This window comes from Eptatretus burgeri, chromosome 15, assembly GCF_056783735.1.
Source record: "Eptatretus burgeri isolate ZD-2024b chromosome 15, Ebu_testis_v1, whole genome shotgun sequence".
Lineage (NCBI taxonomy): Eukaryota > Metazoa > Chordata > Myxini > Myxiniformes > Myxinidae > Eptatretus > Eptatretus burgeri.
Genome location: NC_140975.1, coordinates 24,880,861 through 24,906,557, shown reverse-complemented (window position 1 = coordinate 24,906,557; position 25,697 = coordinate 24,880,861). Strand labels below are relative to the sequence as shown.

General features: G+C 46.8%; 1 protein-coding gene across 1 annotated transcript in view; it reads left to right on the top strand.

The window, feature by feature from the left end:
• The window catches only part of LOC147011762 (uncharacterized), a 98,900-nt gene that overhangs the window by 19,119 nt on the left and 54,084 nt on the right, over positions 1-25,697 (top strand). Inside the window, 6 exon segments of the mRNA XM_085858556.1 lie at positions 12,116-12,185; positions 12,510-12,679; positions 13,589-13,709; positions 16,836-16,994; positions 18,010-18,152; positions 18,272-18,595. Of these exon segments, the coding sequence (XP_085714682.1) occupies positions 12,116-12,185; positions 12,510-12,679; positions 13,589-13,709; positions 16,836-16,994; positions 18,010-18,152; positions 18,272-18,595 (987 nt within the window).

Sequence of the window (25,697 nt, the reverse complement as noted above, 5' to 3'; positions counted from 1 at the left end):
CGCGTTTCGAGGGGTTCCCCACGCGAGCACATGTGCTCTGCTCGTTGGAGCTTTACACACACGCTCGCCTGGAGAACCCATCCGTTCCAAATTCACAATTCCAGCCTACCTTCTGTCCGTCCGCGGGATCGGCTAAGATCCACCGCGTGCGTTTTTGGACCGGATCTCACTCGCGCAGGCACGCACGTGGCGGCCTCGTGCTTAGCACAGCACGGACCCCGAGCGCGCTGCTGTGCAAACCCGGTACGATCACCAAAACAGCTTCGGCTGCTACTCGGCCTTTGTCTCTCGTCTGACGCCGTCTCCGTCGTCATTCAACGTGCGCACTCCTACGTGCCATGACGCTCACACACCTCACCATGACACTTCCACTCGGGGATGCAGTTGCGTTCTCCCGCATGATAACCGCCATCTCCCTCTCATACCGCTCTCTCACACACGCGGTCTCTGTTACACCCACGGTTTCTCTCACACATCTTGCTTCTCTCACACACAGCCTTTCACTAAAGCATGCCATTTCACCCATGCACGCGGTTTCTTCCACACACGGTGTTTCCCACACAAACACCATTTCACTCGCACACGGTGTCTTTCACACAACGCCTTTCACCCACGCTATGCACGCGTTTCATCACGCATTTCGCCACACTCGTGAACACACATTTTGAAACCACGCTGGGAATTTGTGCTATCACAAGGGGTCCCGGGGCCTCCATACCCCCCAAGCTCCGTGTGTACCCGTCAACAGCACTCGCCCCCTCTAACTCGCAAAAGCTCGACCGGACTCACCTGGTCGCGATCCGCTTCAAGGGAGCATAGCGTCTCCCTCCGTTCCTGAAGGAGGCTATCCTGCTGCTCGTACCGGGTCACGACACATTCTGCCAGCGCACCCCCATTGTCCCTCACTAACTCCATGTGTGTGTGTTCGTCTTCAGTTTCTTTTAATTCACCCTCTATCTCCCGTGTCTCTGTTATTTCTTTTAATTCCTGCGTCTCCCTTCGTGTCTCTGCCAACTCCGTCACCTCATTTATTATTTCCGTTTCTTCCTGGCTCCATTTTCCTTCCCATTTGAGTCGTTCTTCCTCTCTGAGCCCCTTTAGTTGTTCATTATCTTTCCGGAGCTTTTCTATCTCTGTGGACTCCAACTTTGCTTTCTCCTTGAGTTGGTTAATTTCGAACTCATATTGTTTTTGTTTTCTACCCCACCGTCTCTCATGTTCTTCATTCACCAATCTCATCGTTTCTTTCAATTGGCCGATCTCCTTTTCCCGTTTCATTCGTCGTTCTTCCACGATCTCCGTGTACTTCAACCTTGCTCTCTCCTTTAGTCGTTATTGTCCTTCTTTTTGTTTCTTCCTCCACCGTCTCTCATGCTCTTCATTCTCCAATCTCATAGTTTCCTTCAATTGGCCGATCTCCTTTTCCCATTTCATTTGTCGTTCTTTCACTATCTCCGCGTCCTTCAACCTTGCTTTCTCCTTCAGTTGTTCTTGTCTTTCTTTTTGTTTCATTCCTTGTTTTTTTTTTGTTTCTTAGCCCACTGTCTCTCTTGTTCTTCCTTCTCCAATCTCATCGTTTCTTTCAATACTCTTTCTTGCATCTCATTCTTTAATCTTGCTTCTGCTTCTAACTGCTCGACCTGCACAGTGTGGTTCCTTAACATTCCATTCTCCGTTCACTTTCTTTCCTCTCTCAACATCCTCAGCTCGTTTTGTAATCCCGTCTCTTTGTTTTGGTGTTTCCGTAACTCGGAAGCTTTTTTTTTCTAATTGCTTTCTCATCTCCACACCTCTTTCACATTCTTACCTCCTCATTTCATCCATTCTCTTGCTCATCTCCTTCAGTTTGTCAATTTCCAATTTTTTTTTTTTTTTTTTTTTTTTTTTTTTTTTTGTATACCTTGGTCGAGGCTCGTATGAGAGCGAACACACAACTCACAGCAAGGAGGCATGAGACAAGAGGGGCGGGAGTGGAAGGGACAAAACATTGGGGAACAGACACAGGTGAACTGTGGAAGGGAGAGGGATGGGGATGGGACGGGGAACATGGCGAGGGGAAGATGGACATTAAAGGGACTTTCAGGAAGGAAAGCAGGAGAATTGAAGGAAGCGGGCTTGGGTGGATTATCGGGGGGTAGAAAAGATCGAGGATTTGGATGGGGGAAGATAAGAGGTGGTGGTGAACAGCTGTTTTGAAAGCCTGGAGGGAAGAATGGGAAAGAATAGAGTGAGGAAGTTTATTCCAAAGGCGGGAAAAAGAGGAATGAAAGAGTGAAGATGAGCAGTGATTCGTGATTTTGGTAGTTTTACCAGAAGGGGTTGTTAAGGACCTTGAGCGCCCTGTGGAAATGTGGTTGGGACAAATCACAGAGAGAGCAGGGGGGCAAGGCTGGAGAGGAGCTCGGTAGAAGACAGAAAGACCACCTGACCAACCTGCGGTGATTGAGTGAGAGGCCCAAAGACTCAGCTTCATTGCGGGAGATGCCAATGATCTTAAAAGCCCTGGTTTCGACAGCGTGAAGTCGAGAAAGGTGGGAGGCAGGAGCACCAGCCCAGAGGGGAGAGCAGTACTCCATCAGGCTACGGACAAAAGCTTTGTAAGTGCTCAGGAGCTCAAGAGGGCCGAGGAAGGACTTTGCACGACGGAGGATTCCCAGTCGGCGACTGGCTTTGAGGCAAGGTTGGAAATGACTTTCCCAGGAAAGGTCATGGCAGATAGTGAGACCCAGAAGCTTGAAAGAAAAGACTTCTTCCAGAGGATTGTTGAGAAAGTGGATGGGGGGGTTTTGTAAACGGTCCTTTCGAAGAGACATAGTGAGAGTGTGAGATTTGTCTGGATTGAAAGACATGTTCCACGTGTTGGACCAGTTTGTGATTTTATCCAGATCTGCAGTGAGCGAAGAAGCTGCTGCTTGCCGGTCTGAGGGATGACAGATGGTACGGCAGAGGGTGGAGTCATCGGCAAAGAGAAATAGAGGATTTTCCAGAGAGTCCGAGAGATCATTGATGAAAACCAGAAAAAGAACAGGGCCCAGAACGCTACCTTGAGGAACTCCAGCCTGCACAGGAAGAGGGGATGAAAGAACTCCATTTAGGGCCACACGTTGACTGCGACAGGAGAGGAAGTCTGCGAGCCATGAGTGGAGATGGCCTTGAATACCATGGGAAGAGAGTTTGGTGAGTAGGGCAGGGTGCCAGACTGTGTCAAAGCACGTGATATGTCCAGGGATACGGCTCGCATTTCCTGTCTGGCATTGAGGACCTCCATCCAATGATGGGAGAGCAGTAGCAGCATATCTAGGGTAGAGTGACCTGGTCTGAAACCAAATTGATGATTGGAAATCAAGCCATTGGAGAAGAGGAAGGATTTCATGTCTGAAGCGATGATGGATTCCATAACCTTGCTGATGATTGGGAGAAGGCTGATTGGTCTATAGTTACAGGGATCTGTTTTTGCACCTTTTTTATGCAGGGCAGTGATGTTAGCAGATTTCCAAGCAGATGGCAGATGACCTTGGGAAAATGAGAGGGTGAATAGAACAGAGAGAGGGTGAGCAAGAGCAGAAGAGCAGGCTTTGAGGACACGTGGGCTGATGCCGTCTGGACCGGTTGCAGAATCTGACTCGAGGTTTGAAAGCAAGCTCTCCACCTTGTCAGGAGAAAAGGATACAGAGTCCAGGGACAGTTGGGTGCGACTGGGTAAAGTGGGTAGAGATAGTGATGGGTTTGGGACACAAGATTTAGCTGCAAACACCGAGTTTAGACATTCAGCTTTATCACGTGTGGAATCAGCAGTGCGGCCATTTGAGGTAAGGGAGGGGATGGAGGGGGAACATACACCAGAAACAGATTTGATTAAACGCCACCAGGATTTTGAGGAGGGAGAGAGGTTTGAGAGTTCAGACTTGAGATGAGAAAGATGTTGTTTTCTGGCTCTCCTGAGGGTAGCTACACACTTGTTCCGAGCTTTGTGGAAAGAACTGAGATTGCCCTCAGTTGGGTTTGCTTTCCATGAGGCAAAGGCAAGTTGTTTCAGGACAACTGCCTCGCCACAAGCTTCAGTAAACCAAGGGCGGGAGGAAGGGTAAGACAACTGAACACGAGAGGGATAAATCTGTGCATGAGGGAGAGCAAGTTTCTTTGAAAGAATTCCCAGGATGAGTTGATGTTTGAGAAAGTAGTGATAGGAGACCAGTCTGTAAGTTTGATGGCTGCTCGGAGACCCTGCCAGTCGGCTTGAGTGAAATGCCAGACTCGACGGCGGTGTGGTGGTTCTCTGATAACAGCCAGAGAGATGTCCACTTTAACAAGGACGTGGTCAGAAGAACCAATTGGAGCGAAGGAAGAGCAGCAGATATTGTCAGGGAAATTTGTCAAAATCAGATCCAGAAGAGATGGAGTACCATTGGTTGAGATCCGGGTCGGGAAGTTGGACCGATTGAGTCAGTCCCAATGAGTCACAGAAACCTTTTCATGATGCCCCATGGCAGGTGAGAGAGGTACCCACACCTAGCCAACTGGCGTGATGACAATTGAAGTCGCCACATAAGAGGAAGAGAGAGTTTGGATGAGAAGATAGAAGATGGTCCATGTTTTCGGAGAGTGAGGTGTAGATGGAGTCATCACTGTTCGGTGGACGGTACAGTACACATATAAACATGAGGTGGGAGTGGAGGGGAAGCCGAAGCCAGAGGTATTCCTGGGGGTGTGGGGGAGTGAGAGCAGTGCAGGGAGAGTGAGGAATAGAGTCTTTGATGAAGAGAGCAACACCTCCACCAGGACGAGGCTCAGGGATGTCATACCGGAGGACGGAGTAACCAGGGAGAGATACTTGGGAGTCAGACACGTCTTGGGAGAGGAAAGTTTCTGTTAGGCAGATAATGTCTGGTTTGTCAGTGGCAACCTGCATGGAAAGATCTGAAAGGTTTGAGCGAAGGCCCCGGATATTTGAGGTCCACACTTTTAATGAAGAGGTAGGGGAGGAGGCTTTGGGTGCAGGAGGTGGAGGGGCGGGGGAGGGTAGGACGAGGGACGAGGGGGGGAGGTAAGGAGGGTTGCTGAAGGAGTGTGGGGTATTGCAGAATAGCGAGGGGAGGGGGCCGAATGAGGAGGAGAAAAGGCTCTGTGGTGCTGGGAGAGAGGGGGGACAAGAGACAAGGAAGATGGCAGTTGAGTATTTGAGGTTTCTTGAGAATTCTTGAGGATTTGAGAATTCGTGTTCTTTTTGTTTCCTATCCGCTTCTTCCCATAATTCCTCTCTTATCTCCGCACCTCTTTTGCAGTCTTCCTTTCTCATTTCGTCCACTGTCTTACCATATTCCTTTAGTTTTTTTGTAGATATTTCTCTCTTCTTTTTATCTTCTGTTATAAGCTTCCTCTTATCTGATCGCCTGATCTTATCTTTTTCTTCAGTTGTTGCAATTTCAAATCGTGTTTCCGTTTTTCCTTTTTGTTTTCCATTCTTCTTCCAAGTTCTCTCTATTCCGGGAGTTACTAATTCGCTCTTCCTCTATTCTTTCGTTCAGTTCGTTCTTCTCATGTTCCAACTCCTGGGTACTCCCCTCTACTTCCCTCATTTCTCCCTGTAGTTCTTCGAACTGTCTTGACTTCTCCAACAAGTCTTCCTTCCTTTGCTCCAGATATTTCTCTCCTCTTTTTTTATCTCCTGTTCCAGGCTCTCCCTTATCTGATTGCCTGATTGTACCTCTTCCTTCAGTAGTTCCAATTCCCGATCATGTTCACATTTTTCCTTTTCTACCTTTTTTTTCCATTCTTCCTCCAAGCTCTTCCTATCCCGAGAATTACTAATTTGCTCCTCCTCTTTTCTTTTATTCAGTTCGCTCGCCTTTTGTAACAAAAATCCACGCAACCAATCTACTTGCGTCGTTTCTCCATGTAGTTCCTCGACTGTGCTGGCTAAGTCCTCTTCCAGTTCCCGAATTCGTTCCTCTGCATCGGCCAATTCAATTTGCAATTCCTCTATGCAGTTATCACCACACCTCCACTGATCCAAGGCATCCGACAATTGTGTCTGAAGTTCGCCAATGTACGCGTCGTCGCCCTGCCTCGCCTGCCATGCCCCCCCCCCCCCGTGGTTTGAACCGGTGGGCGGGAGCACTTCCCCCACCGTTCCGTGAGGCTCATTGCGCTATTAATAGCAACCCGCTCACGCCTCGTGCTGCGCTGAGGTGCGGCCGTGCCACCATCTTGCGATTCCGAGTTTGTTTGCCGGAAAAGTTCCTGCACAGGCGGCTCCCACTGACTACAATTAGTGGTGGGGTTGTAATAAAAAGGAGAACCAGATACATTGCATTGCCGTATTTCCCAACCTTCTGGTACGGGTTTAAACCGTATGGCGATGGCGTCCTGGACCATGGATGATACCATTTCTAAATCTATATCTTATACCCCCTGCTCCTGCTCGCCTTGAATTGCCATCTTGCGTATCGGAATAATTTATACGCTCGCAATTTGGGGGAATGGAGGGTCGCTCTACACACCCTTGGTCTGATTCCCATTAATTGAGTTTGGAGGCGGGAGAGTTTGTATCCCACTCCTCGACAACAGTGTTGTGGTTTCCCACCCGTCGGCATGCGGGCGACCGCTTCTCGCCAATGGCGGCTGCTCTCGCCCACCGAACGGACAAACCTATTCGCAGCATTCGGATCAACGCCGAAATCCAGCTACGGGTGTATCTTTAATCGCACCGAAAATCAGCCAGCTATTCTGTCCGCGCGTGACAGGGTCCGATCGCCAAATTGTCGATTTACCTAATTATGAACGCAGACAGAAATGCCGGCGATTTACACCTCGACGGGACCTGCTTGGAAACGAGCTGCTAAGCAGCTCGGTCCGTTTGCGATTTGCCGAGCGGTGTATATCGCCAAGCCCCGCCGGATCCTATCACTTCATCAGCTATTAAAAAGCCAGCCAAAATCCTGTACGCAATAATCGCAGTCAATGACAGGAAAGGACGCAACAAACAGGTCACATTCACACAAGGGCATTTATTACTATAGCACGTATGCAAGCATTGGGGGTAAGGGAACAGGACACGAGCAGAAAGAGAACTACAACCGTTTGTCTATAGTTATTATGGAGTCACTTGTGCAGTTTTACTCATGGGACTGGCGCCACGAACACACACACACAAACCCAGAAAAGGAAAGAAAGAGAAAACGTGACCATGTGGTGAGTTCCCCGAGCTCGTGTCCTCCACGGATCCGACTCCGCACACGATCCAAAGTGACTCCGTCACGACGACCGACCCAATCCACGCCTCCAGAGAGACTGCAAGAGCGCGCGCGATCCAGCGAGCGCGATCCAGTGAGCCCAGAGAGAGAGAGCGCGATTCTCCTCAGCACGTCTTTATATAGCCAAGCCCCGCCCCCTTTCGCCTCCCGCCCCTTCTTCCAGCACGCACGAAAAACTTCTCGAAGGAAGTGTTTTCCCGCCAAATTGGGGCCGTTCCCTCGCCGCTGCGCCGCATTCGTTATTCCTTCTTGTTTTTCTCCTGGATCAGGGCCTTTCTTTTGCCTTTTCCATAGCTTTCGTTGCTTTTTGTTCCTCTCGCAGGGTTATTTGTTGGGGGGAGGGGGTGAGGCCGTCGTCCGTTCTCCCTCGATGAATGCCAGGCTTCTGGCAACCGTGTGCTGAGGTGGAAACATTGTGGTGGTTGTGGTTGTCGTAATGGTGGCATGGCTGGCATTTTGTTGTGGTCGTGATGGTGGTGTGGTTGGGTGGTTGTGGTTAAGGTGGTTGTGGTGAAGGCGGTTGTGGAGAAGGTGGCTGTTGTGAAGGCGGTTGTGGAGAAGGTGGCTGTTATGAAGGCGGTTGTGCAGAAGGTGGTTGTGGTGGTTGAGAGGCGGTTGGTCCAAAATAAAGATGGCAAAATAAAAACACTACCTCAAAGATCACAGCCCGGTTACACGAAAAATTCCCACCAGACGACGGTGGGGAAATCTAAACTGAACACGTACTTATCGACATAACTGATCTAAGGACCTATATGGTGTCCTGTGAATTTCCACAACTGTTACAATATATATATATATATATATATATATATATATATATATATATATATATATATATATATATATATATATATATATATATATATATATATATATATATATATATATATATATATACACACACAGTCAACCCCCGCTTCATCGCGGTTCACCTATCGCGCCCCCGGTTCATCATGGGTTTTCCCTTGGAACGTAACTATTTTTTTCTGCGGATTCCCCCAGTACATCACGGTAATAATATATAAAATATTAATTATTTAAGCAATAAATTAGAACGCGTGGTGCTCGACCAGTCACACAACGCACGAGACAGTTTCGCTTGTGAACTTCGAATATTTTCTACGTTTTGTTTCTCCAAGCCCCATGATGCCGCCCAAACGCCCTGCACCTTCTAAGGCTTCTGGCAAGGAACCGAAGCACCAGAGGAAGGTCCTGGGACGCTCCAGGAGAAGGTTAAGGTAAAGGTGCTCGATATATGCTTCGGGAAGGAAAAAGGTTTGCCACCGTTGGACGAGCACTGCTCATACCCAGCACCTCAAAACCGACCAGACCAGACTAGTCGATCTCCGGCACCTCAAACCCAATTACTGCCAAACCGACCAGACCAGACTCCTCGATTTTGTTGGGGGGGGGGAGGCGTCCATTCATCACGGATTTTCACTTAGCGCGGGGAGGTTCGGAACGTAACCCCCGCGAGAAACGGGGGATTACTGTTTTTATATATATATATATATACAGTTTTTTTTCTTTTTTACCCCCAAAAACGTTCCCATGCATACCCGAGTAGCAAGCATAACTTTTCAACTCATTCCATCCAGCAGTTCAAGAGTGCATGGAAGTAAAACAAACAAAAACATACTAACAGACTTTTCTGGAATTATTTATGGAATAATAACTACACCGATACTCTAGAATTCATGCCTCCACCAGGCTGAACAGTGATGTTTTGTAGTCCACTGGATCTGCGTCCGCACCTCAACCAAAATCGAATTGGCTTCTTATTGTCAAATGCTCAACTCATCCAGCAGTTTGTGTTGTAATCCGTCTACAATGTTTTGAGATGTCATATATATATATATATATATATATATATATATATATATATATATATATATATATATATATATATATTTTGGCACCATTTCTCAATGGTGAAAAATAATTTGGAAAAAAATTCTCAGATCCAGATCCGGATCCGAATCTTTACCAAAATCTAATCAATTTGTCCTTGTCGCACACCCAACCTATCCACCAAATGTCATCTGAATCCATCCATAACTTTTTGAGATATCCTGCTCACAGACAGACAGGGTGAAAACACCTTCAGTGACGGAGGTAATTTAAGTTTCGATGCTGATAGGTAGGAAACCAATTGTTCTTGTTCGGATTATTATTACGACTAGCAGAGTACTCGTCCTACGGGTGATATTGTTCCGAACATGCAACACGTTCTTGTGACATATCCATTTATTTGGGCAGTTTAGAAGCAACAAACCGCTGCTTCGGTCATTCCCGAAAACATAAACCACCCGGGTACGCACATGTAGCAAAAACATGCCTACTGCTTCTGTGCATATATAATACATCATAGTTATACAGCTCAGATAATTCTAATTGCACTGGCCCATAGGCTGACACCAGAGGCCCAAAGCATTAGGCATATCGCACTGTCACCTTCACAAGGCCCATGATGCCTATCAGCTCCAACATTTCGATATGTTTTGATCATTTTAACAGTCGCTGAGGTTGTTTTACACTGAACGGGAAGCATAGAGGGAGTACACAGCGATTGTGAATATGACACTTCCAAATACACTGATGAGCCAAAACATTATGACCACTGACAGGTGAAGTGAATAACATTGATTATCTTGTTACAATGGCACCTGTCAAGGGGTGGGATATATTAGGCAGCAAGTGAACAGTCAGTTCTTGAAGTTGATGTGTTGGATGCAGGAGTAAAGACCTGAGAGACTTTGACAAGGGCTAAATTGTTATGGCCAGACGACTGGGTCAGAGCATCTCTGAAACGGCAAGGCTTGTGAGGTGCTCCCGGTCAGCAGTGGTGACTACCTACCGACAGTGGTCCGAGGAGGGACAAACCACTAACCGGCAACAGGGTGTTGGGCGCCCAAGGCTCATCGATGTGCGACGGCAACAAAGGCTTTTTGTCAGTCAGTCAGTCCCTCCCGTCAGTCCGAACCGACAGGTCAATTCTGTCACAATCCACAGTGCATCGCAACCTGCTGCGTATGGGGCTGCGTAGCCGCAGACCGCTCAGAGTGTCCATGATGACCCCTGTTCACCGTCGAAAGTGCCTACAATGGGCACGCGAGTGTCAGAACTGGACCTTGGAGCAGTGGAAGAAGGTTGCCTGGTCCGATGAGTCCCTTTTTCTTTTAGATCACGTGGATGGCCGTGTACGTGTGCGCCGTTTACCTGGGGAAGTGATGGCAACAGGATGCACTGTGGGAAGATGACAAGCCAGTGGAGGGAGTGTGATGCTCTGGGCAATGTTTTGCTGGGAAACCCTGGGTCCGGCCATTCATGTGGACCTCAATTTGACACGTGTCACCTACCTAAACATCGTTGCAGACCAGGTACACCTCTTCATGGCAATGGTATTCCCTCCTGGCAGTGGCCTCTTTTAGCAGGATAATGCGCCCTGCCACACTGCACACATTGTTCGGGAATGGTTTGAGGAACATGATGAAGTTTTCAGGGTGTTGCCCTGGCCTCCAAATTCTCCAGATCTTAATCCGATTGAGCATCTGTGGGATGTGCTGGACCGACAAGTCCGATCCACGCTGGCTCCACCTCGCAACTTGCAGGACTTGAAGGATCTGCTGCGAATGTTTTGGTGCCAGATACCACAGGACACCTTCAGGGGTCTTGTAGAATCCTGGCCTCAGTGGGTCGGCACTGTTTTGGCAGCATACGGAGGACCAACAACATATTAGGCAGGTGGTCATAATGTTTTGGCTCATCGGTGTATGTCTGAGGCTTACCACAGCACCAAAATGCCAGACATACGATTTATTTATTTATTTCAGGTTGGTATCAAGCCAAGCTGTCCAACCAATGGATATAGAGCACACAGACATACATATGTACGTTTGTACGTACGCACATACAAACACTTGCTCCATTATATACAGATTATTGCAGTTCTGCTGATTTTTGTGAGTTTTTGAAAAGCTGTTACAGCTAGCTAGCTTTGTCAATCTGTGCATGTTTACAGCACACCTTTGGAACTTGATCGTTATGGATTTTGGTTTTTGAATTGTAACATGTATTTATGGCTATCTTGGATTTTAGCCATAAAACAACCTTCTTCTCCAGAACTACTAAACGGATTGCCATGAGATTTGGCAGCCAGCTTAAGCCCCCCCCCCCCCCGGCAGGTGGTATTGATGTGTGAGTTTGAAGCTTTTGCTCTTAAAGCTGTGGAAGCTTGCTATTGGTCCAATATTTTACATAATCACAAAAGGCTGAAATTTAACAAAATAAGTAGTTTGGCCACTGATACTGAATTGCCCAGAAAAATTAACATACTCTACGTATTTTTTTCCCCCTGATGATGATGGATTTGGGCTCTATTTTCCCCAAAAACTTATAAATGAGGCTCCGAGCAGATAACAGTTGTAGTCGTTATTATTTTTCTCAATCTCCTCAATTGTATTATAGCCTGGTGTTGGCTTAGTGGTTAGGGTGGCGGCTTGGGATCCCAGGGTCCTGAGTTCAAGCCCCGTTGGCTGCTGAATTAACACCAGGGGGTTGACTCGGCCTGTCATCCTTCCGAGGTCGGCGAAATGACTACCAGTGTACTGGTCCCGGTGTATGCCCCGGTTAGAATAGGTGTACCATATCCCTGTGTGTCGTAAGAGGCGACCAGGGTTGGCGTCAGGAAGGGCATCCGGCCATAAAACATTGCCTCAAGAAAAAGCCAAACCCCTGCACAGCAGGGAAAAATGGCTGTAAAAACGTATTTTTTTTTTAATCTCCTTAAATGTATTGAATGTGATTTAACAAAAATTGAGAGTGATAGTACATGTTCTTCTTTTGCCTGCCTTTGTCAGCATGCTACTTCACCTGGGACAGCACTGCCAGCGGAAGCACATCGAGCTCCAAACCAGCACATAGTTTTTGGTACGTTGGATGTTCCTCTTGCTCAAGGTATACTGGGTTCTGCAAACATTGTTAATACCTTAATTTTGGTCAAGGAAAGCAATTGCATCCACTTCAAATTTGTGGTAGAAACAGGCTGAGGCCATGATGGGTTGTGCTTGATGTTGATTAAAATTGTTTGATTAAGGAATTATGAATGATGGTGTGAAGAAGAATGGTTTATCACTCAAATTGGACAGAAGATTAGTGGGTGCACGTGAATATTCGACAAGCACTGGTTTGGATCTCCATTAGAATGGTGTGAATTAAATAAAAAAAATCAAGATTTTTGTGCTTGCTGCTCAGTGGAGGAAAAGGATGAAGTTGAAAGCGTGCTGTTGTACATGGCGAAGCCTGCAGGCCACGGCAATCACGTGACGGCCGAAGGTGATGCTGAGAAGTCCGTTCTACCTGCCCTTTTTATGTCTTCTGACGGTCGCTACATTTGCCATATTTGTCAAAAGACATTCAAAACGGTAAGCAACAAGTTAGGTATTGACCTGTTTGGGTTTCTATCTTGCTCATGTATCTCAATTGCAAATCACATGTACCCCTGATTTGTCCATCTTCTTCTTAATGCTTGTCTTGCATCTCATTCATGTACAGCTTCCATCATTAAGCTGAGTATATCAAGGAACAATTTGGCCAACCTCATCCAGTTATTGTCATTTTAAAGTACATTTACCACCGTCTTATCAGTTTGACAATGATACCTCAGACATTGTGTTTCTCCATTTGTAATACAATAATAAAGCTTGGGTTTAATCAGTCAATTATAGTGGATTTTATTATATAGTAGACCGCATACATACAAGTACACATATTTAGTGGGTTTGTTGGTAGGTCTGGCATTTGCGCATCACGTGATTATTGTGACACATCTCGACGAAGGCTTACATGTGATTCGGCCGCATTCCATAAACTGGTTTCCTAGCTGCACCGTAATCAAGCACCATTGACTGAAGCGGACAAAAAGATCAGGTCAGCAGAGAAATCGAATTGAAAATTTTCTTTTTTCCCAGTAAAATGTGAATAGCATCAGGTATCCAAAATATAAATGAAATGTACAGACGGACTGTTTCGCTCCATCTGATAAAAAGTTTAACAACACCATGCCGATGTTTGCTCCCCAAGCTTTTAGTCTGTTATGATGGAGTTGGCAAAGTACCTTGTTTGTGTGTGATTTGATGAATATTTGGTGCATTTGAATTATTCTTTGCTTTTGTGGGGCGATAAAATTTGCAGTTTTAATTTTCCATGAAAGGGATGGGGGGGTCTCCATTGCAATCCGGTCCATGGTTATTTTTCACAGGATTGGAAACCTGTTCATTGTGTGCTGTGATGTGAAAATGTCAGAAAGAATCCTCTTCTTCCCCCACCCCCAGGAAATAATATTGAAAACGCACATGAGTACGCACAGCAAGCGAAAGCCTTTCCGTTGCAAGATTTGTGACATCCAGTTCCGCATGAAGGGCTCTCTGGAGAGGCACAACCGTAGGCATACAGGTGTGCCATTAACCCACCCAAATATGCACTTTCAAATGGTGGAGCATTCACTTGCCGTTTTCATCTTGTTGCAAGAAAAGCTTTCTTTTTACCTCTGCCACTGTAGGTGAAGGAGGTTTTGTTTTCACCCCTTTCTGTCTGTCTGTTTGTTTGTTTGTTTGTCTGTGTACAGGATATCTCAAAAAGCTGTGCACTGATCTGGATGAAATTTTGTGGACAGGTTGGGTGTGTTAAATGACGAACTGATTACATTTTGGTGAAGATCCTGATCCGGATCTGATAATTTTTAAAGTGATTCTTCACCATTGAGAGAGGGCTAAATTATATATAGCATGATATCTCAAAAAGTTATTGGCAGTATCGGATGAAACTTGGTGCACAAGTTGGTTGTCGCAAGGAGGAATTGATGCGATTTTGGTGAAGATCCGAATCCGGATCTGGATGCGAGAGTTATTTCATTATTAGAGTGATTCTTCACCATTGAGAGATCGGGCCAAAAACGATATAGTACTGTATTGCATGATATTTCAAAAATGTATTGGGCCTGATATGTTCTCATGGATCAGGCATTACGTGGCGGAGGTATGAGCTCGACCGAGTGCCCTTGTAGTTGAAGATTTGATCACAAAAGCTCAAATGGTTAAAACAAAAAAGAAGTTATGGCCTGGACAGACACACTGAAACTCAACGGTAAGTAAACAAACACGGAAGTGATTAAAAAAAAACAAAATGGGGCGTCTCGTGCTTGACGCCCTACTGTGGTGTTAATGAGGGCTATTTATAGTCACAATGACTTTTCCCTTTCACATTTTGACTCGATTTTTAATTATTTTCTCCATATTCTCACAATAAAGTTTTGTTGAAAATTTGATTACAAAAGTTCAAATGGTAAAAAAAAAATAAAAGAAAAAGTTATTGCCTTCACACACTGACACACACTATCCCCCATTGCATGGTGGAACAAGCTAATAATAAATAAATAAATTTTCAAAACAAATTTACACGTGCAGCAAACAAAAAGTAAACTACTACTACTACTACTACTACTACTACTACTACTACTACTACAACATATATATATATACAATGGGAGCATGCGCTTTTCACAGCGTGTCGCTGCATCCACTTTCCGCCTGTACCCCAGGGGCCTCTATCAGGCCATTCCCCAGGCAGATGCCTGGCCCATCCCAATCCTTAGGGATAGGACATTCCAGGCACCCACCTGAAGGGACCGCATCAGGTTAACCCGAGGAGACCGTCTGGTGGGCGATACCTCAGCACCACCCCGCTACACACCACTTCGTGTGTTTTTGCGGAGTGAAGTGTTTTTATTGTGGCCGGAGTGCAAATCCTGCTGCTGCTACTACTACTACTACTCATTTAACGATATTTTTTTTCCTGTATTCAGGCGTTGGTTAGCTGATGGGCCCCTCTCTACTTAGTCCTGTCAATAGCATTCTCCTCCGTTAACCCCAACAACTGCATGTCTCAACTGACCGCATCCTTCCAGGTTTTTATTTGGTCTGTGTACCTCTTGGTCTTTTCCCCTTAACTATGAGTGATTTTTCTTGACAGACATCTTCTCTCCTCGCCACATACCCAAACGACCTTGGTCTTCTTTTTTAAACTCTTCTTCAGTACTACTAGCTTTGAGCCACTTTCCCATGTCCGCATGACTGCCTATCCTTCAGTATTAAACTTAGCTCTGTCCTCTCTATTCTTCTTTCATCTTCTACTCTCATTCCCCATGTCTCACGACTGTTCATCAAAGCTAGTCTAATACAGGCAACATATACTCTACTTTTTACTTCACTTGGGATATCTTTATTTGTTAAAATGCCTCTAAACCCTCTCCACTTATTCCATGCTACCCTGATCCTAGTTCTCCCAGCTAACTCCGCTCCACCACCTGCATTTAAAATATCTCCCAAGTAAAAAAAAAAGAAAAACCTCGACCTTTTTCTAGCTCAACTTCAAATCCCATATCCACTACCTGGATGTTTTCTGCATCTTGATTTCCACCCATTCACTTTTTACATCTAAACCTACCAGCCTCGACATCTAAACTTCCCTTGACTCCACTGCATTTCCAAGGAAACCACCTTTTGTAAGATACACACTGAATATAATTTGACACTACTACTCAAACAAAAAAAGTAACCAGTCAAAAAATATGGAACTATAAGGGCACTCAATAGAGCGCATCCCTCCGCCCTATAATGCCTGATCCATGCGAACATATCAGGCCCAATACATTTTTGAAATATCATGCTATACAGTACTATATCGTTTTTGGCCCAAATCTCGTTGGTGAAGAATCACTTAGGAAATTAAATAACTCTCATATCCAGATCCGGATTCAGATGTTCACCAAATTGAATCAATTTGTCCTTGTCACACACCCAACATGTCCACCAAGTTTCATCCGAATCCGTCCATAACTTTTTGAGATATTGTGCTATATATCGTTTTTGGACCTATCTCTCAACGGTGAAGAATCACTTTAAAAATTCAAGTAGTCGGATCCAGATCCGGATCTTCACCAAAATCGAATCAATTCTTCTTGTCACACACCCAACCTGTCCACCAAGTTTCATCTGGATTGGTCCACAACTTTTTGAGATATGCTGTACACAAACAAATAGACAGAAAAACACAAAAAGGGGTGAAAACATAACCACCTTCACCTTTGGTGGCGGAGGTAACAAACCTTTATTATGAGAATATAGGAGGAGGAGATTGGGACCATACTCTCTGCAGAATGTCGGTGCTGCTTAAGCAGTCTCCTTGGCTATTGGGCACAATCCTGGACGGGTCACCACTCCGACACAGTATACCAGCATGCTAGCACTCATTTTGCCGACCTCGGAAGGATGACAGGCCGAGTTAACCCCACCTGATATTAATTCAACAGCTGAGCGGGATCCAAAGCCTGCCACCCTAACCATTAAACCAACACCAGGCATATGAGGATAATAGGATATAGGAGAACACAAATTAATAAAATGTTCAATTTTTTTTTTTAACTGTCGTTTCCGTCAAGTTTAGTTTGAGTACAAGGCCCACACGATCGGGCTTTGCATTTAGAGATGCTTTGCAGTTATTATTTTAAAATGCAACCACCAGATGAGCGCCCCTATGTCTGCAAGCAGTGCGGCCTCGCATTCCGCGAGTCCGGCGCCTTGACACGCCACCTCAAGTCTCGCATGCCCTGCTACAAGAGACCGTTCTACCGGCAACTTAGTTTTTGGGCCATGCAAGGGCAGAACACACAGTACACAACAGGTGAGATGGACCCCCAAGGTAAGATCTGGAGTAGTGTAGACCAAATATTGTTCGATTTTTGTTTGTACCAATGTGGAATTATTTCTTTTTTGATGCTTTGTTTTAAATGATTGGTGTCATTACAAAAACATCAAATGCATATTTAATTGATTGTTGAATGTGTGTCTGCTCTTCCATGAGCACCAATACTGTACTTCAAATTGTGTCTTGAAACGTTTCCATGATGATCGGGGTGATGGGATACATGGTGCTGCATACCGGCAACTGTCCTTTATACAGCCCCTCAGTCATACAGATCCTCCTTCCAAATTTCCAGTTTTCCTTTCTGAGAGTTTCCTTCTGCATCCATCTTGTCTACCCTCCTGTATCCATCTTGAACACCTCAAGCATCCTCTCATACCCCCATTCCTCCCCACAATCATTGCTTGTCCAATTCTCCCTCTATCTTGACCTTCATCTCTGCTGTTGATGTTTTCCCCCTCTCTCTACTGTTCCTTTTTTTTCTTGTTGCATCCTGATCTGTTCAGTGTCTTCATACTTCCTCTTCCATGAGCCTCGACTATGTATACAAAAAATTATAACAATAAAACATGGCTACTTCAAATGAAATTGCTGGGAAATTAACTCAATTCAAAATTTGCAATTGACAGATAAGTGCTGGAACTTTTCTCATATGGATGTGAAATGAGAAATATATGATTATGATCAGAGAAGCCTGGTGTTAGCTTCACGGTTAAGGTGGCTGGCTTAAGATCTTAGGGTCTTGAGTTTGAGCCTCTATCATTCCGTTAAATAACACCATGTGGGTTAACTCAGCCTGTCATCCTTCTGAGGATGGCAAAATGAGTACTAGCAATAATTCAACCTGCAGCCATAGGCTGCATACAAAATAAGAATAAATGATGATCAGGTTTGTAAATTTCCATTTTTGAAACCTGACTCACTTTTACGGAGCTTTTTAAAAACATTTTAAAGAAACTGGTTCACCCCATTAACTTATGGCCAATTACTGCAGGCAAAATGGAGAGGATGCTTTCCATTGTGGAAAAGCCAGCAGATGGTGCAGCGAATGCTGTTCTCCAGGTATTGGATGATTCGGCAGGGAAGGACCTGGCAATCCTTCAACCTTTGGGTTTGTGTAACAAGATGGCAAATCAGGTGGGTAAGAAAGTTTGGCCTATTTCTGAATGCTTCAACAAGTGAGGCTATTCTGATTATACTGTCAATAAGACACACCTGGCTTTTACATTCATTGATTTGTTTTTCCTTTTTCACAGGACCAGGACCAGGAGGAGGAGGAGGAGGAGGAGGAAGTTAGGAAACCAGCACATGAAGTTGAAGTTGGACAAACTGGCTCTACACTTGAGCAGTTGGACAAAGAACTGACCAAAGGAGAAGTTTCTGGGAATGACCAGACCACTTCTGCTGTCCCTGAAACAGGCAGCACCCATACTCAAGAAACCTCGCCAGTTGTCGGTGAAGATGTCAGTGTTGACAGAATTGTCACCACAGCCATGAGAATGGAGGTCGTGCCAGGTTACGGGACTCAATTCGATAGTGCTGAGAATGCAAATGACGTCACCACCCAGGGTACGCTCAAGGTACGTGGAAGTTATTTCATTTGAAATCCTTTTCTTTATTTATTCTCTTCCTGCTTTTGGTTTACAAAAACTAAAGCTGAGAGTTGTACCTTTTCCCATTCCTCTCCCCTCCTGCCCCACTCTCATTTTGTGTTGGGAAATTTAAATCTGTCCCACTAGGAAGAATTTCTTTTTTTCATTTTTATTTTGATGGATAAAATTAACAATGTTTTCAAAACGAGACGAAATCATTGGATAAAATAATTCTATAAATGACCTCCAGTCGTGGCCAAAAATATTGGCACCCTTGCACTTTTTTTCAAATAACTCACAATTTTCTCCAAAAATAAGTTGAAGTTGACAAAAGTATTTGGTCTCCACAGTTCTTTATTTCACTGTTACTATGACAGAACCTTTGTTTTTGATTCAGAGCTTAATATATATTTTTAAATCAGAAAATAAAAAGGAATGGTATTGACACCCTCGACTTAATATTTGGGATCACAACCTTTGGATGCAATAACTGCAGCCAAGCACTTCCTATAGCCATGAATGGGCTTCCTACACCTCTCTACTGGAAGTTTGGCCAAACACTCTTCTTGTGCAAACTGCTCCAGTTCTCCCAGATTTGAAGAGTGTCTTCTCCCAACTGCTGTTTTCAGATCTCCCCCACAGGTGTTCAATGGGATTTAGATCTGGACTCATTGCTGGACTCTCCCCACAGGACATTTCAGAACAGTCCAGCATTTTGTCTTGAACCATTCATGGGTGCTTTTTGAAGTGTGGTTGGGATCATTGTCTTGCTGCAGGACCCATGAACTTTGACTGACACCCAGCTTTCTGACACTGGGTTGAACATTTCACTCAAAAATGTCTTGGTGTTCTGATTTTATGATGCCGTGCACACATTCAAGGCACCCAGTGCCAGAGGCAGCACAGCAACCTCAAAACATCACTGAACCTCCTCCATGTTTGACTGCAGGGAAGGTGTTCATTTTGTTTTCTGTAAACATAGAGATGATGTGCTTCACCAAAAAGCTCTATTTTGGTCTCATCTGTCCACAGGACATTCTCCGAGAAGGATTTTGGCTTGCTCAGGTGTGTTTAGCAAACTCCAGTCAGGCTTTCTTATCTCTCTTCTCTACTCTTCTCTTCTCTTCTCTTCTCTCTCAACAGTGGGGTCCTCATGGGTCTCCTATCATAGAATCTCCATGTCATTGAGTTGGTGACAGATGGTGCGAGTTGAAACTGTCGTACCTTGTGTCTGAAGGTCAGCTTGAATCTGTTTGGCAGTTGATCAAGGTGCTTTCTCCACCATTCGAACAATCCTTCGCTGCAATCTTCGATCAAGTTTTCTCTTGTGGCCACGTCCAGGGAGGTTGGCTACAGTGCCATGGGCCTTAAACTTTGTGTATGGTGGACACAGGAACATCAAGGTCTCTGTAGATGGACTTGTCGCCTTGAGATTGTCCATGCTGGCTACAATCTTGTGTCTGACCTCAGATAATTCTCTGCGTTTTTCTTTTCTCCATGCTCATTGTGGTACATAGTGTGTACTAGGTGCGGTGGGACGCAAGAAGCACGCGAGCCACCATCTACTCCGCTTTATTGCGCGACCAGAAGCACAGTCTTACCACCCCTAGCGGGCGAGGCATGATATACGAAAACCCAATCACGTGACACAGCACACTCCTCCCCCCGTAAAATGACCTGTCACATAACGAACGGATAATCACAACATGACCATCGGAAACCCATCAACACTCATAATCCTCCAAGTACCGCGGCCGCACCCTGACCCGCCTCGGACGGGCAGCGCCACCAGACAGTCCAGGCTCAGATGCCTCCCGGCTCGGTCGAGGTGACACCCTCGCCGGACTCGCACTTTCCGCAACACCAGCTACCCCCGACTGCCCAGCCTGCTCGACGTCCCCGGGTAGGACGGCATCAGGCGAAGACCCCCTCGGCGCTGGCCCAGCCAGTCCCGGCGATACAACGTCAGGTGCCGGCGAGACTACCGGTGGGGGCCCCGCAACGTTCGGCTCGGGGAGGTTTGGGGGGGGTGACGCTGAACAGCGATCATGCATCTGGTCCACGTGGCGCTTCCACACATCCCCACCATCAGTCCGCACCATGCAATTCGCCGGCCCTAGCACCACAGAGACCACCGCCGGCACCCATTTGGAACCATGGAAATAATCGCGCACCATCACCCGCTGCCCCACCTCGAAGCTGCGCAGCCGCGTCGGACGCGACACTGCCCCACTCCCCGACCCTCCAGGTCACAGCAAATCCAGCCTGGACCGCAAAGCCCGTCCATAGAGACGAATGGCAGGCGAATCACCCGTGACAGGATGAACTGCGTTCCTGTAATGGAGCAAAAAGACATCGACCACCGTCTGCACATGTGCAACACCCCCCCTGCGCAAAGCCCGCTTCAACATCTTGACAAACAACTCAGCTTGGCCATTCGTCTCAGGATGATACAGTGCGGACCTTAGATGTCGAATACCATTCTGGCGCATAAACTCATCAAATACACCCGCGATGAACTGCGGACCATTATCAGAGACCAGGATCTCCGGCAACCCTTTATTAGCAAAGATCGTCCGCAGCTTCTCTACTGTAATGTTTGCTGAAGTATGCTGCATTACTACAACCTCCGGCCATTTAGAGAATGCATCAATCACAATCAAAAACATCTTGCCATTAACCGGTCCTGCAAAATCTACATGGACCCTCTGCCAAGCTCGGTCTAGCACAGGCCAGAGACCCGAAGCTCGACGCGGGTTATCAGCATCTGTCTGGCACGTGGCGCAACGCTTAACCAACTGCTCAATGTCTTTGTCCAACCCCGGCCACCACAACAGGCTACGAGCAAGACTCTTGGTCTTCACGATGCCCAGGTGACTGACATGCAGTTCTTCCAAACACCGCTGCCTGAACCTCGGTGGAATCACGGTCCTCATTCCCCACATTATGCACCGTTGGACCAACGACAGCTCCGCTGCGCGTGACGTGAAAGGTTGAAATGCCGGTGTCGAAGGCAGATCACTCCAATTCCCCGTAGAAATCGCCTGGACGACACGGGCAAGCACCGGATCACGAGCAGACTCCACCGCAACCTGCCTGGCCGTGACCGGCCCGCTTTGGACCTGGTCCAGCGCGAACACATCGACCCGGTCGCCCAACTCAGACGCAGCTGGACCCTCCGCACACGGCAAGCGTGAGAGCCCGTCACAGTTAGCATGCTTCTCGGTGCTTCGGAACTGAATATCATAATCGTAAGCACCCAGAAACAGACACCACCGCTGTATTCGCGCGGCTGCTACCACCGGCACCCCGCGTTCGGGTCTCAGGATGAATTGAAGCGGTTTGTGATCCGTCTGTAAAGTGAAATGCCGCCCCAGCAGATATTGATGAAACCTCCGCACACCCCAGACGAGGCTGAGAGCCTCCCGCTCAATCTGGGCATATCCGCGCTCTGCTGTGGACAGGGTTCGGGATGCAAAACAAACAGGCCGCTCGGAACCATCGTCCATCCTGTGGGAGAGCACTGCCCCGATGCCATATGCAGAGCTGTCGCATGCCAATAGGAGCGGACGCGCAGGCTCATAGTGCACGAGGACCGTATCCTCTGTGAGCAGCCGCTTGACGCGGTCGAACGACGCCTGGTGTGCAGGCCCCCAAACCCAGCGCTCGTCCTTCTTGAGCAACCGCGTCAACGGCGCAAGTTGTGAGCTGAGCCCGTGCACGAACCTTTGGTAATACTGGGCCATGCCAATGAACGAGCACAGCTGCGTCTTGTCGCGAGGCGGTGGCATGCGCTGAATCGCCTCCACCTTCCGAGGACCTTTCAACAGCCCCTCCGGCGTGATGATGTGCCTGAGGTATTCCAAGTGCTGCTTGAAGAATGCGCACTTGTCCCTGTTTAAGCGCAGGCCGCACGCTTCGAGCTTCGTCAGCACTCGGGCAATGTTCGCCAGATGCTCGTCCGCCGTTTTTCCCGCAATGAGTACATCGTCCAGGTAGGTCTGAGCGGGCAGGCCAATGCAAACCTGATCCATAGCTTTCTGCCACAAAGCTGGGGCCGAAGCAATCCCAAAACAGAGTCGGGTATATCGATAGAGTCCTTGACACGTGTTGATTGTTAAAAGCTCGCTACTCCCGGGATCCATCGGCAGGTGAAAATATGCATCACGCAGGTCTAGCTTCGTGAAGTATCGACTCCCCGCCAATCGCGCATATATTTCATCGATTGACGGCAATGGATATTGCTCCACGCTGAGCCCCGGGTTAACTGTGGATTTGAAGTCCCCGCACAATCGGACGTCCCCATTCCGTTTCAGCACCGTGACAACCGGGGTGGCCCAATCCGAGCATGACACCCGTTCGATCACTCCACAGGCCTCTAGCCTATCCAGTTCACCCTTGACCTTGTCCCGCAGGGCATACGGCACCGGACGTGGTTTACAAAACCGAGGAACCACCCCCTCCTTCAAGAAGAGTTTCGCCTCCATGCCCTTGAGTTTTCCAAGGTCGCCTCTAAACAACCCTTGATGTCTTTGAAGAATCTCCTCCAACTGATCCTCCCACTGGCTCGGCACGGGTTGCACAAGGTGAACTGTGGCCCAGTCTAGCCTGATGCGGGTCATCCAATCTCGGCCGAGAAGAGACGGCCTCCTCCCCCGTACGACGTACACCCGAAGCGTGGCGACCTGGCCTTGGTACCGCACAGACACGTCTGCCATCCCGACTGGCGTTATCTTCTCGCGGGTGTACGTGAACAGCGCGAGGTTTGACCTGATAAGCTTCAAGCCGTTGAGTCTACGCGCGGTCTGTTCGCCGATGATCGACACAGCCGCTCCCGTATCGACCTGGAACGTGATCGGCGTTTTGTTCACTTCGACTTCCACCGTCATCGGGCGCGCCGTCGTCAGGCCAACTGAACACAGGCTCAACAACGGCCGCCGGTTCTGCCCCGAGTCGCGTCGCACATCGCCGTCCACGACTTTAACGGTGGCCGAAGCCCCACGGCACACACGCGCCAAATGACCCACCTTGTGACAATTCAAACACACGATGCCTTTATACGGGCATGCACGGCGCAGGTGTCGACCTCCACATCCCAAGCATGTCCGCGGGGTCACCCCGCCGCACGCGTGGCCGCGCGGCGACGTCCGACCCGCATCGAAGGTCGTGCGCGCGTTCCGGGGTGCTCGCGACCCCGCGTGGCCGGTGGTGGCTCGAACATCCCCGCGAGTCTGCTCAACCGCCATGTGTGCTTTCATTTTCTCCACAATGTCTCGAAACGCCAGCCCGTCATCCCGGGGCCTGTTCGGTGCCACTAAATCACCCAGCAGCCGATAATGCTCCGGCGAAAGCGAAGCGGGCAAGATCAACTTCTGCTTGCTCTCGTCGACCACATCGTTCGCGTGGAAATAGCATTCCAATTGCTCCGAAAACAATTCGAAGTCGTCCCCGTCGAAAACGGGCATAAGTCCGTATGCATCCCATCCTCGTCGCCAACTAGTGTGTACTAGGTGCGGTGGGACGCAAGAAGCACGCGGGCCACCATCTACTCCGCTTTATTGCGCGACCAGAAGCACAGTCTTACCACCCCTAGCGGGCGAGGCATGATATACGAAAACCCAATCACGTGACACAGCACACTACACACAGTGACACAAAACAGCAGAATGACTCTTTTTCTCTATTCAGACTGGTTGAATGAGTGATTTTTACATTGCAGGCACCTGTAACTCACCACAGGTGAGTTCAATTTCAAATTATAGAGAATCACCTGCTTGAAATCTAATTATTTCAAACAACTTCAAAAAGGCGCCAAAAAATTTTTCCAGGCTATTTTTGGACTTCTGTGTAGAACAAGGTAAGATTTAGTAATTGTTTCAGCCCTTTTTTTTGTTTTGTTCTACGGCAAACCAAATAAATACATTTGTGGATACTAAACGATTTTTTAATTTCAACAATTTTCTGGAAGAAATGGTGCATTATTTGAAAAAAATTGCAAGGGTGCCAATATTTTTGGCCATGACTATATTTCACAAGGTAAACTTCCTTTGAAAATTATTTAACCACATCAAAAATGAAGTGACATTGAAGGTTTTGGTAAAGTTGGCAGTTTGGTCTCTCTCTGTGTCCATAGTACCTCCATGAGCCTTAAAAATAAACTACAGTAGAATCTGGATAATCAGCATATGTTTAAATATAAGCGCATATGAAAAATAAACGCACACGGACCTCGCTATTTGATTTCTCCTTTAAAAATAAGTGCTTATAGAAATGTCATCGTAAGGCTTTGAAAAAAGAAAATATTATCAACTCAAACAAGACAGTCTTTTGAGTTTTATTGGCACATAAACTTTAAGTCCGAATTTCTTACACATCTGGTACTGGTACTTACAAGAGTTGTACATTCAAACGACGTTATTCATCGAGGGTGTTTTATGGCAAGGGTCGTAAAAGAGTGTTTTATGACGTTTTATAACCCTTTATGATAGAGTCGTGAAACAACGTTTTTCATCAAAATCAAAATGGACACGGCAGTGAAGCATCGATCATACACCCGTGAAAAGAAGTTTGAGAATATCGCGTTTTACAACTCTTGTAAGAACCAGTAACAGACGTGTAAGAAATTCGGACTTAACACGAGGACTTTGATGTGAGTGGTGAAGAATGAGGAAATGATTGTTCAGAGTGCAAAATGTTTGAGGAAGAGGGGGAGTGGAAGACGGGCCTTTGACCCAGACATGGAAAACAAACTTGTTGCAAAGTTTATAAGATACGTGCTCGAGGACTGAAAGGAATTGTATTTAAGGAGGGGGGGAGGGGGTTCCGAGGTATGGACGATTAAAATTGCAATGATGTAAAAACTGACATCTATGCAGCCAATCTGAAGAGCATTTACCATTATAAGCACATGCCATGGATTTTTTAAATATAAACACATATGTGCTCCACTAAATTTAATAATAGGTGCATACACAGTGTGATCCCTCCTCATTTTCATAAATGCCAAGGTGAGCCAATGAAAAAACCCAATAATTCACAAGGTTTCGGAAAAGCGATGATAATAGAAAACCTATACGCCAAGAAAACCTGT